The 12,500-nt window shown below is 40.5% G+C and overlaps 1 protein-coding gene across 1 annotated transcript in view; it reads right to left on the reverse strand.

Annotated features, from left to right (window-relative positions):
• Positions 1 to 12,500, reverse strand: part of LOC122248143 (endothelin-converting enzyme-like 1) — a 113,852-nt gene that overhangs the window by 91,820 nt on the left and 9,532 nt on the right. The window contains exon 2 of the mRNA XM_086541071.1: positions 5,192 to 5,353. Within this exon, the coding sequence (XP_086397197.1) occupies positions 5,192 to 5,342 (151 nt within the window). The 5' untranslated portion in view covers positions 5,343 to 5,353. The remainder of the gene's footprint in view (positions 1 to 5,191; positions 5,354 to 12,500) is intronic.

Here is a 12,500-nt window from a genome sequence, read left to right on the forward strand (position 1 = left end):
CATAAAGAAAGAAAGAAAGAGAAAAAAATGAAGAAATATAAACGTTTTATTATGAATGGGTTAATGGATACATATACTACAAAAAAAAAAACACACACCAACTTTTCGAAATGTAAAAAGACACAAAAAAAAGAAAGAAAGAAAAAAAAACATGGAGTCCTCTCAAGACAAATAAGATAATTAACACTTTCGAAAAGTCAAACCAAAACCATCCATTCATGAACAATATATACACAAAAATCCCCCCCCCCCAAAAAAAAAAAGAAAGTCTATAAACACACTGTCTTTTTGGAAATAACGAACCCTCGAAAATCTTCCGTGAAGAGCCATGCGTCTGGGGCAGGCTGCCGTAGCGGTCACATCCCCCCAATAAAAAAGGCAATAAATACAGTCATAAGAACGGCATACTCTTTTCTGAGCCATTGGTGGCATAAGGCATGAGGCATAAAATGGCAATTTTTTTTGGTCTCTTTCTCTCTCGCTTTCTTACTTATCACTTATTTTATTGTGGAGAGATAATTATGATAAAGTTCGAAAAAATGACGGTGTGGGGTTAAAAAGATAATAATAGATAAATAGATGGGTTTATTTGATTCTTCTCTCTCGTGCCTGGGTATTTCGATAAGGTTAGTTAGATGAAATGGGTGTAAGAAATGGATAACTTTTTTTTTCTCGAATGTATTGCAAATTGGAGTTCCCAACAATGAACCCACAAAACAATCATACAGGGTGAAACCAATAATTAATCTTACACGAAATAACTCTTCTGTATCTCTATCCCTTTCCTTTCCCCTTCCCTATCTACCTTCCTCACCCCCTCCTCTTTTTTTCACGACATCGCTAACCATTCAATCTTTCGCAAACGCCAGCAACAATCGTACAAGTACTTCCCGCCAATCTCCAAAAGTGCACCAACACCAATACTTATATATATCATTTTTATATTGTACTATTACAATTATTTTTTTCCTTCGTGTTTTTTATGGTGGGCAGAAGAGTTTCAAATCGCCTACCGCTGTTGTTGGACTCTCACTCCATTCTCGCCTGAATGAGCTCTGGCAGTTGCCCGCCCGCCCGCCATTACGGCTTGCTTGAGTTCACACCTTGGCACTTTTTGGCGGGAAAAAACTCGCGCCATTTTCTGTAAACGTTCGCCAGAATTCGAGTTTGATTTTTTTGTGTGGTCGATCCAGTCAGATAAAGAAAAGTGGGGAGTAAAAAGTGAAAAGAGAGAGAGAGAGAGGAAGGAGAATAGACCTCTGATTTCCTTGTTCTTCATTTTATTGTTACAGTTATTTTCATTGCTGCGGTTTGGCTGCTGTTGTTCTTTTTTCTTGTTCTTATATTCATTAGTTACTGCAGTATTTTTACTACTACCACTCCTCCCTTTAACTATTCAACTGCATATCTATAAACGCCACTTGCAAATAGTTTTACAACTGTCGCAATGAAATTATCAGCGAGGTTACACAATCCAGGAAAGAGAAACACTCCCCGTTAAATTCATCTCCATTTTTTTTTCTTTTTTTTCACTCTATTTTCTTTTCAAAACTACTTAGCAGAAACAAAGAAGAAAACAAAAAACGCAACCAAAAGAAGAAAGAATAAAAAAGAATAAATAAAAAAGATGCTCATTTGACCCGCCTCTCGAAAGGAGAAGTCGCATTTCCCTCCAAAAATCGCCATATTTCATCCACACTTTTTGAATCCACGCTTTCGAACGCGCGAGGCCGAAGCGGTTCCCTTCGTAAATGTAAATATAATAACGACTTTGGCGCCCATAAATATATCTCGGTAACTTCTTCGCCGTGATACTTCCGATTTCTAAGTCGTTTTGGGTGAGGGAGCGAAAGAGAAGGAGAGAAAGATCCGGAGGGAGAGAAGTACAAGGATAGAAATGGATGAAAAGAGAGAGAGAGTGATAATGAGGGAGAGGGAGAGCGAGAGGGGGACGAAATGGAGGAGGGAAAAATAGGAGAAAAAAGAAAGATATAGATATATAGACAAATATAACATAGATATAGAAAGATCATTAGACAGATAGAAAGGGATAGAGAGAAAGAGAGGGAACGAGAGAGAGAGAGAGAGAGAGAGAGAGAGAGAGAGAGAGAGAGAGAGTAGAGAGAGGGGGGGTATATCGTGGAAGAATGCTACCGAAGGCAGAGAAAGTATGAGCTGGGAGAGAGAGAGAGAGAGAGAGAGAGAGAGAGAGAGAGAGAGAGAGAGAGAGAGAGAGAGAGAGAGAGAGAGAGAGAGAGAGAGAGAGAGAGAGAGAGAGAGAGAGGAGAGCGAGGAGAGAGAGAGAGAGAGAGAGAGAGAGAGAGAGAGAGAGAGAGAGAGAGAGAGAGAGAGAGAGAGAGAGAGAGAGAGAGAGAGAGAAAGAGTGAAAGAAAGATGGTTCGAGTGGATTATGTAAATTAACTTTTTTATATAAGCTCCATTACTCTAGCTGTCTGGTAATGGGGTGCGGGGGCGAGGTAAGGAGGAGGAGGAGGAGGAGGAGGAGGAGGAGGAGGAGGAGGGGGAGGAGGGGGGGTAGTGCACACACGCTCTCACCCCTCCCGCACCCACCCCCTCCCCCCTCCCCCTCCTTTTACACATATAGCAGAGGTGATGAATGTGATAATTTCACTTTTCGTGAGATTTTGGAACTAGAGGATACGGAGACGGAGGGTGGGGGGAGGGAGGGGAATAGAGGTGGGGGGTAAGAGAGGCTAAGGGAAGGGGAGGGGGAGAAGGGCGGTTAAGAAGTAGGGAAATCAAGGGAGATTAGTTGCCTTCCCCTTGAACATTGTAATTGAAGTAGTCTGCGTATCAGGAGGGGAAAGAAAGGGATGTGTAAGAATGGAATTTGTCTCTCATGTCCATTTGCATGATTATTTATCTATTAGCCTCCCTTCTCTATCCTCTATCCATCTTTCTGATATTCATATCTATGCTAACTTAGCTCTCTCTTTGATCTTCTCGGTCTCTCTCTCTCTCTTTCTCTTTGCTTTCTATCTCTCTCTCTCTCTCTCTCTCTCTCTCTCTCTCTCTCTCTCTCTCTCTCTCTCTCTCTCTCTCTCTCTCTCTCTCTCTCTCTCTCTCTCTCTCTCTCTCTCTCTCTCTCTCTCTCTCTCCCTCCCTCCCTCTCTTAGCTTTCTCTTTCTTTCTCTTTATGTATAAATAAATAAATAGATAAAAAAAATGACACACACGCACGCACATATGCACACACACACACACACACACACACACACAAACACACACACACACACACAAACACACACACAAACACACACACACACACACACACACACACACACACACACACAAACACACAGACACAAACATATACGCACGGATGCATGCACACACATACATACACACACACACACACACACACACATACACACACACACACACACACACACACACACACATACACACACACACACACATATGTATGTATATATATATATATATATATATATATATATATATATATATATATATATATATATATACTTTTTCATATTTTTTCATATGTATATATATATATATATATATATATATATATATATATGATTTTTTATCATTAAAAAGAATGAACAAAATAAAACATCCCCACAAAAAAAAAGAAAAAAAAAGAAAGAACGAAAATAGAGACAGAAATAAAAACGAGAAAAAGAAAAGGACAAAGACACAGAGAAAGAGCCACAGAGAAATAAAAGAAAGAAAGAGAGAAAACGAGAGGAAGAGCAACACTCGGAGAATGAGCCTCGACCCTTTTCTTTTAACCTCAGATCAGGCTGAGCAAAATGGCCGTTTCCTTGGCCGTCTTGGAAGGAGCGAGGAAGTCATTGGGAAGAAGCCCTGGCGATCGCAGACCCTCGGGGCTGTGTGTGTATATGCTCACGCCGCCCGCCTTCAGCGCCGTCTTCGGTTTATGTTTATTTTATTTTACTTCTTTCGTATATGTATATGAATATATAAATATAAATATAAATAAATATATATATATATATATATATATATTATATAATATATATATATATATATATATATATATATATATTCTGATTTCCAGTTTGGGTTTCTTCTCCGTTTTCTATATTCGTTACTTCTTGTCTTTCCTTTTTTTTTATTCTATTCATTTAAAAAAATACTTTCGTTGTGTATTTTCCTCTTCCTTGTCTTTTTTCCTTGTTTTTCATTATTACTTTCTTTGCGTTTATCATCATTTTTTCCTCTTTCTTCTTCTCTTTACCATATTTGCTATTTGGAAAAGTAATTAAATGTAACATCATGTAATTAGTGCTGCCATTTTTATCATCCTCTATTTTACTCATTACCAAATCATTCATACTTCCGTCATTACTTATTGCTATTAGCCTTAATAGAATAACCAGACTCTTAGGAAACTCAAATCTCAAACTCCACGTCTAAGAAAGGAAGAGGGAGCATAAACGCCCTGGTCTTCCTCCCTCTAGATGGCGTTTCATCCTGGATTCGCCCTCAATCGGGTGGCACCATACATGAGGAGAGGGGTAGGGGGAGGGGAAGGTAGGGGAGGATAACCAGCGCCTTATGGCTCAGCTGGGAGGGTGCCAGTGAGGGGCGGGGGTGGAGGGGACGATGGAATGGGGAAGACAAGGGAAAGAAGGGTGTCTCCCTTTTTTTGAGGGAGGGAAGTAAGGAAGGGGGAAGGGAGAGAATGATGGAAGAATGAGGAGAAAGAGGGAGGAAGGGAGAAAGGGTGGATGTAATAGATAAAGGAAAAGAAAGAGGGAGTCAGAGATAAAGGGAGAAGGGGAGGTTGTGATAGAAGAATGAAGAGAAAGAGGGAAAGAGGGAGGGAGAGAGGGGGATGAAGGATGAAGAGAGGGAGATAACTAAGGAGGGAGCAAGGGATAGAGGATGCTATGGGTGAAGAAAAAGTCAAAATCATCATCACCACATATAAAAAAAAAACACCAAGAACAACAAAAATAAAATATATTTATATTCAAGAAAACCAACAAATCAATCCATTAAAACACCACCTAACTCACCAACAAACACACCAGCTTAAGAAACAACAACAAAAGAGTAAATACCACCATACATACAACAAGACCATCACAACAAAAATACTCCAACAACACACAACAACAAAACCACCAGTAAAAAAAAAAAAAAAAAAAAAAAAAAAAAACACCAGAGTACTCACATAATTCCGTGATGATCTTCCTCTTGATGAGTTCAATCCCGCTCTTCATGTAGGAGTGGACGTTCATGCAGGACCAGTAGAACGTCTTGAGCTTCCACTCGATGCTGTTCACGTCCTGCGGCTCGTCCATCGTGTCCAGCAGCTCGCGCATCTCCGCCAGCGCTGCGGAGTAGAGGTCAGGTGAGAGGTCAAGCAAGGTCAACTTAATCAGAAAACGCTGCAAGGGGTTATACAAGGTCAACTTACTAAGGAATCAAGGTCAATTACAGAAAGAGACAAGATTCCTCCAGCGTCTCCAGCAGCTCGCGCATCTCCGCCAGCGCTGCCGAGGAGAGGTCAGGTGAGGGGTAGGCAAGGTCAACTATTAGAGACTTAATTTAATATGGGAATAAGGACAATTCAGGAAAGAGACAAGTTTTATCCATCGTGTCCAGCAATTCGTGCATTTCCGCCTACGCTGTGGAAAGAGGTCATTCAAAGGGTTGAGTGAGGTCAACTTAATATGGAGAGGAAGTCAGTTTAGGAGAGAAACGGGGGAATAAGGTCAGTTCAAGAAAGGTCTGCGAAGAGAGGTCAGGCGTTGTCTACTTACTATAAAAGTGAAGAGAGAGAATTGTTTCGTATAACGTGACCAACAGCTCGTTCACCGCCGGAATGGGTCAAGCAAGGTCAAGTTAGAAGATGAAGATGTAGATAGAAGATGAATAAAAAAAATAAACAGCCTTCTAACAGAGCAGCAGATGAGGTCAGTGCATAGGGATTAAGTTAGGTCAAGGTTGACCTAATTGGGATAAGAAGTTATCCAGGGAGAGAAAAACAAGGTCAAAACAAGAAAGGAACAAGGTCAAATCAAGAGGGAAACAAGGTTCATCTGATAAAGTGAGAGAGAGTAAAATACCACCAAAATAATAATTAAGGTAATAACAGTAAAGATACTAATCATCATTATGATAATAATGATAATGATAACTATAATAATAGCAATAATGAAAATAATGAGAATAATAATGATAATGACAATAATAATGGCGATGATAATGATAATGATAAGGATAATAATAATAATAATGATAATAATAGTAATAATAATAATGATAATAATAACATCAATAATAATGATTAAAAATGACAACAATAATAATAATAATGATACTAATGAAAATAACAACAACAGCAACAACAATAATAAAATTATTAGAAATACTGATATATAAAAAAAATATATAAACAACAATAATCCCCATCATAAATGCAACAATTAAAACATTTCTCCCTCCCCCCCTCCCCTCCCCCACACCACCCCACACAACCGCTAAGAAACACAAACAACTAAACAAACAAATAAATATCTCAATAAAACGTCTGAAGACCCTGAACGTCTTGTCTCTTAAATAACATTAACACGACCCTCTCCGCCGCCTCTCGCCGCTAAATCACATTTTCATAACATTAACTTCACAACAGTCAAGATAATTTAGTCCTCACGTGAATGAGTTTGATATTAAAGGGATTCGTGTTTTGATAAGGGAGGTGGGGGTGGGGTGGTATAGGGGTGGTGGCTGGTTAGGGATGGTAGGGGTTGGGGTTGGGGTGGTGGGGGTTGGGTTGGGGGTGGGGGGGTTGGTGTGTGTTGTTGTTGTTTTTGTTGATGCTGGTAATGTTATATCACTATATAGTTACTGATCTTATGATTATGTTATTTTCGTTATAGTCATTTCATTGTAATCACTTGTTGTCATTATCCCTATTGTTTTTATTCTAATTGTTATCATGTTATTATTATCATTATCATAGTTAGTATCATTCTGTTATTCTCATCAACGTACTTATTTTAATGATTATCATGCATTTCGATAGGTATTATATACTATTGTTGATTTATTTTCATATCATGGTACTTATTTCCAAGTTTCTCTCTCTCTCTCTCTCTCTCTCTCTCTCTCTCTCTCTCTCTCTCTCTCTCTCTCTCTCTCTCTCTCTCTCTCTCTCTCTCTCTCTCTCTCTCTCTCTCTCTCTCTTTCTCTCTCTCTCTCTCTTTCTCTCTCTCTCTCTCTCTCTTTCTCCCTTTCTAGCACCCTCCTTCCCCCCTGTCTCTCTCTTCCCATCTTCATTCCTTCCTTCCTTCCTTCCTTCCCTCCCCCCCTCCCTCCCTCCCTCTCTTTCTCTCTCTTCCCCTCCCTCACTCCCCCCCTCGCTTACTCACCCCTTCCCTCCCCCTCCCTCTCTCGTCCTTAAGACTTATTTCAACACGCCCGCACTCCTGAAATTTTCCCTCAAGAGCAGTATCCCCTCAACGAAGGTGTTACACTGAGATCACTCGAGTATCTGTCTTTTCCCCTCGTTTCCGTTTACAACATTTAATAGGGACATTTCCCCCCCTCAATCTTCAGTACATATATCCCGCTTCCCCCTCTCTGTTGGCTATGATACACCAGGAGAATCTTATCCATCTTTTCCCCTCAGTTTTGTAATATTTTCCCCTCTCTTTTTAGGTATTTCTTTGCACTCTCCTTTTCTACAGGTTTTATGTTTCTTCACCTCCCCATTTCCCCCTCTTATTTTCTGGTCTTATGAACTCTACCTTTCTTTTTTTTAGATATTTTCCCCTTTCCTCTTTTCCCCTTCCGTTGATATGGTTCTCTTCTTTTATGGTCTTTCTTTTTTCGCTCTTTTTGAGATTTTCCCCCTCCTCTCTTTTCATCTTTCTTTCTCTCTTTTCATCATCGGATTTGAGCTGTTTCTTCTCCCCTTTTTTCTCTCTATTCATTCTTCCCTTCTTCCTCTTCCCCTCTTTCTGTTTCCCCTCGATATTCAAGTTATCTCTTCCCTTTCCCCTCTCTTCGCTCCTTCCTCCTTTTCCCCTCGTTCTTCGTCTGTTTCTCCTCATCTTCTCTTCCTCTTTCTCACTCTATCTCCCCTCTGTTTTTGGGTTATTTCTTCCCCTTCCCGTCTCTTCCCCTCCTTTTCCTGTGTTAATAAGGTCTCGTGTTAAGGGCTTTTGTGTGGTCGTTCCAATCACTGGGACGACCACGGCACGCCTTATGACTCGGTTGGGTTTCCCCTTGTTTCCCCTCGTGCTTTCCCCCTTGTGATTCTAGCTGCTTTGTTGTTTTGATTCTTCGCTTTCTCTTTCGCTCTTTCGCCCTTTCTCTTTTCGTTTCTTTCTTTCTCCCTTTTCTTCTCTTCTACTCTCTCTCTCTTTCTATATCCCTCTCTCCCTCCCTCCCCCCTCTTTCTCTCTCTCTCTCCCTCTTCTCACTCTAAAGACTTGTTTCCACATTCTTTCTCTCCCTCTTTCTTTCCTTTTTCCTCTGCTTCTTCTTCTTCTTCGTTGTTTTCGTTAATTGGTTATTTACTTATCATTTTCTCTCTCTTTTTCCTCTCTCTTTTTTCTTCCTTCCTCCCTTCTCTCTCTCCCCTCCTATTCCTATCCATCCTTCTCTCCTATTCTCTTCTACCACCTTCCTTTCTCTTCTTCGTTCTCATTCTTACCCCTCTTTTATCTTTATCTTTTCTTTCCCTCCTTCTTTTCAGCTTTTTTCTCTCTCCCATCCTCCTTCTCACTTCTTTTCTCTTCCTATCACCTTCTTTCTTCATTTCTCTCCCTCCCTCCTTCTCCCTACCATCTCTCTTCCAGTCTTTCCTTCTTTCCTTCTCCATTCCTTTCTCTCCCTCCCTCGTTCTCTCTTATCACATTATCTTATTATCTCTTCCTTCCTTCTCCCTCTCTTTTTATCTCTTCTTTCTTTCTCATTCGCCTTTTCCTCTATACATCCTTATCCATTCCTCCATCCCTCTTCTTTTCTCTCTCCTTCTCTCTATCTTTCCTTCCCCAAGTTTCTCTCCTCCCCCCCTTCTCCCTCTCTCTCCCTGCTCCTCCATTCTACTTTCCCTCTATCTCCCTCCTCCCATTATCCCCCTCTTCCTATTAACACTATCATCTTCCTTTTCTCCTAATTCTCCTTTATTACCCTTAAGTCTCTCTTATCTTTTCTAGCGCACTTTATTTCCTCTATGTTGAGAAAGGGAAGGGGAACACGGACGATAATTTTGGCGATTGTAATGAGAGCAATAATTGTCTTCCAAATCGTATTATTATTACGGTCATCATTATCATCCTTTTTATGTAATCGTCATCATCGTCATCATGATTATCATAGCCATTTGCCTTTTTTTTTCTTTGGCACAAACAAACAAACAGACAATCAAATAAATAAGTAAAGAATTAAACCCTCCCCTCCCCTCCCCTCCCCACCCCTCACCGGTAACTATCCCCTTTTTGAGCTCTGAGTCAGTGATGAATGGCAAGTAAAAATAGGTAGATCGATACTAGAAAAAAATGAACAAGACGAAAAAACAAACAAACAACAAAACTAAATAAATGAAAGAAAGAAGAAGAAAAAAAAGAAAAGAAAATATTAGCGGAAGTTACACACCATTGTCTAGCCCCCCCCCCTCCCCCGTCCATTTCCCGCCCTTCTCCCCTCTTCTCTTCTCCCCTCTCCCCCTCCTCTTCCTCCTCAACCTCCCTCCCCACCCCTTTTCCCTCCATCTTCTCCTCCCCTCCCCCTCCCCCCCCCTCCCCCTCCCCCCACTTCCGGAGACTGGTGGGAGTAATGATCGACTGATATCAAGACCGGACAGAAAGTGATCATGGTGTGGGATGAGGCGAGAAGATGCCATGTTTTTTTCTTCTTTTTTTCTTTGTTTTGGGTAAGAATAATTATTCGTTTCTTTTTATAACTAGATACCTGATATCGTGAACTCGTTTGCTATTTGATGTTCTTAATTCAGATATATATTTATTCATGTGTCTCTCTGTTTACTTAATTTCTTCAAGAAAAATATGAATCCACTTATGAGTTTACTTATGCATGTATCTATAAATTTGTTTACTCATTGATGCGCTATTTCGTATTCCTATTCATTTACTGCTTGAACTGTATATTTAGATAAGAAATTTGCAATATCTAATAAATAAATTATAAAAAAAAATCATTTATGTTCGCGTGTGTGCGTTTGTGTGTGTGTGTATGTGTGTGTGTGTGTGTGTGTGTGTGTGTGTGTGTGTGTGTGTGTGTGTGTGTGTGTGTGTGTGTGTGTGTGTGTGTGTGTGTGTGTTTGTGTGTATGTGTGTGCATGTGTATGTGTACATGCGTGCTTGTGTACATAGATTTGAGAATGTATGCGTATGTTCACGTGTGTATACAAGCTTACGTACATGCACGTGTGTTTCTTGTGTATATGTTCTAAATACACGCACGCCCGCACACAGACACGCTCACAATAACTGATATATGGGCGGGTTAAAACGTCCACTTTGTCGACGTGGGCGATCCGGTGGGCGTAGAAGAATCTCTCCTGTGATGGCACTTGTGAGGGAGAGGCCGTGTGAGGGTGACAGGGAGGGGGAGGGGGGGGGGGGCGAAAGAGTGTGTGGAAGGGAAGAGGGAAGGACAGAGAGGGAGGATGGGGGAAAGATGAGAGAGATCAGGAAGGAACCAGGGAGTGAAGTGAGGAATCAAGATAGATAGATAGATAGAGAGAGAGAGAGAGAGAGAGAGGGGGGGTAAAGATAAATAGATAGATAGAGAGAGAGAGAGAGAGAGAGAGAGAGAGAGAGAGAGAGAGAGAGAGAGAGAGAGAGAGAGAGAGAGAGAGAGAGAGAGAGAGAGAGACAAAGAGAGCGAGAGAGAGAGAGAGAGAAATAGACAGAGAGATAAAGAGAAACAGACACCGAAAGAACATACATGAAAAAAGGGGAGAGAGTAAAAACGAAGAGTTGACGAAAGGGAGGGAAAGCGAAATAGAGAAAGAAAAAGAGAATGGTTAAGAAAAAGAGAAAGTAAAGGTTGGGCTGTTGGAAACATTTTGGAAAAGGGTGAAAGGTTTTTTTTCGGTAAATATGAGACAAGAGGAAATTTGAAATAAAGCGAGTGCGAGAGGGCGGTAGGCTAGGAGGGGCACGGGGGAGGGGGGTAAGGGGAAGAAGGAGAGGGAGGTGTGGAATATAGAGAGAGACAGGGGGCGAGATGGAGAAAAGATGAGATAGTTTTATATCCCTTATTTTATTTCCCGTCTATCTCTGTTCCCTATCCCTCTATCACTCTGTCTGTCTGTCTGTCTCTCTCTCCCTCTCTCTCTCTCTCTCTCTCTCTCTCTCTCTCTCTCTCTCTCTCTCTCTCTCTCTCTCTCTCTCTCTCTCTCTCTCTCTCTCTCTCTCTCTCTCTCTGATTATGATGCCTGTTTTAGTGATTTGCAATAAAGACAGTGATAGTAAATGGTTGTTCATGATGATGTTATGAAATCAATGACATAATTTTAATAATGGTAGTGATGGCAATCTTAAAACAAATGCTAATAGTTGTTCAATTGGATTCTAACAAGAAAATGGGGATGACTAGGAAGAGAATAGATATGAAGAGATGAATATGATGAATAAGAGAGATGAATATAATGGATATGAAGAGGTGAATATGATGAATAAGAAGAGATGAATATAATGGATATGAAGAGATAAATATGATGAATAAGAAGAGATGAATATAATGGATATGAAGAGGTGAATATGATGAATAAGAAGAGATTAATATAATGGACATGAAGAGATGAATATGATGAATAAGAAGAGATGAATATAACGGATATGAAGAGATGAATATGATGAATATGAAGAGATGAATATAATGGATATGAAGAGGTGAATATGATGAATAAGAAGAGATGAATATAATGGATATGAAGAGATGAATATGATGAATAAGAAGAGATGAATATAATGGATATGAAGAGATGAATATGATGAATAAAAAGAGATGAATATAATGGATATGAAGAGATGAATATGATGAAAATGAGGAGAGGAATATGATGAATATGGAGAGAATGGAAACTAGAAAGAGAGAAGGGGAAATGGAGCAAAAGGAAAATGAGATTGAAAGGAGAAGAGAATGTGCTGAATGTTGAGACACAAAGAACGAGAGGAAATGGAAGAGGGACATGGAGAGACACGAGCTGCATTTGCAGTGCAGGGAGGGAGGGGGGGGGAAGATGGGGAAGAAAAAAGGGGAGGGTGAAGAGAGAGAGAGAGAGAGAGAGAGAGAGAGAGAGAGAGAGAGAGAGAGAGAGAGAGAGAGAGAGAGAGAGAGAGAGAGAGAGAGAGAGAGAGAGAGAGTGGGGTGTCAGGACGGAGAAAATGAGAAAGGGGGAGGGGGCGGAATGGATGAAGAGAAGAGAGGGGAAAGGGAAAAAGAAAGAGAAAGAGAAAGGGAGAGGAGGGAGAAGGAGAGCAAAAACTAAAACAAAAACA

The sequence above is a fragment of the Penaeus japonicus genome, unplaced genomic scaffold (assembly GCF_977035675.1).
Source record: "Penaeus japonicus unplaced genomic scaffold, GWHDUDI00000001_assembly GWHDUDI00000010, whole genome shotgun sequence".
NCBI lineage: Eukaryota > Metazoa > Arthropoda > Malacostraca > Decapoda > Penaeidae > Penaeus > Penaeus japonicus.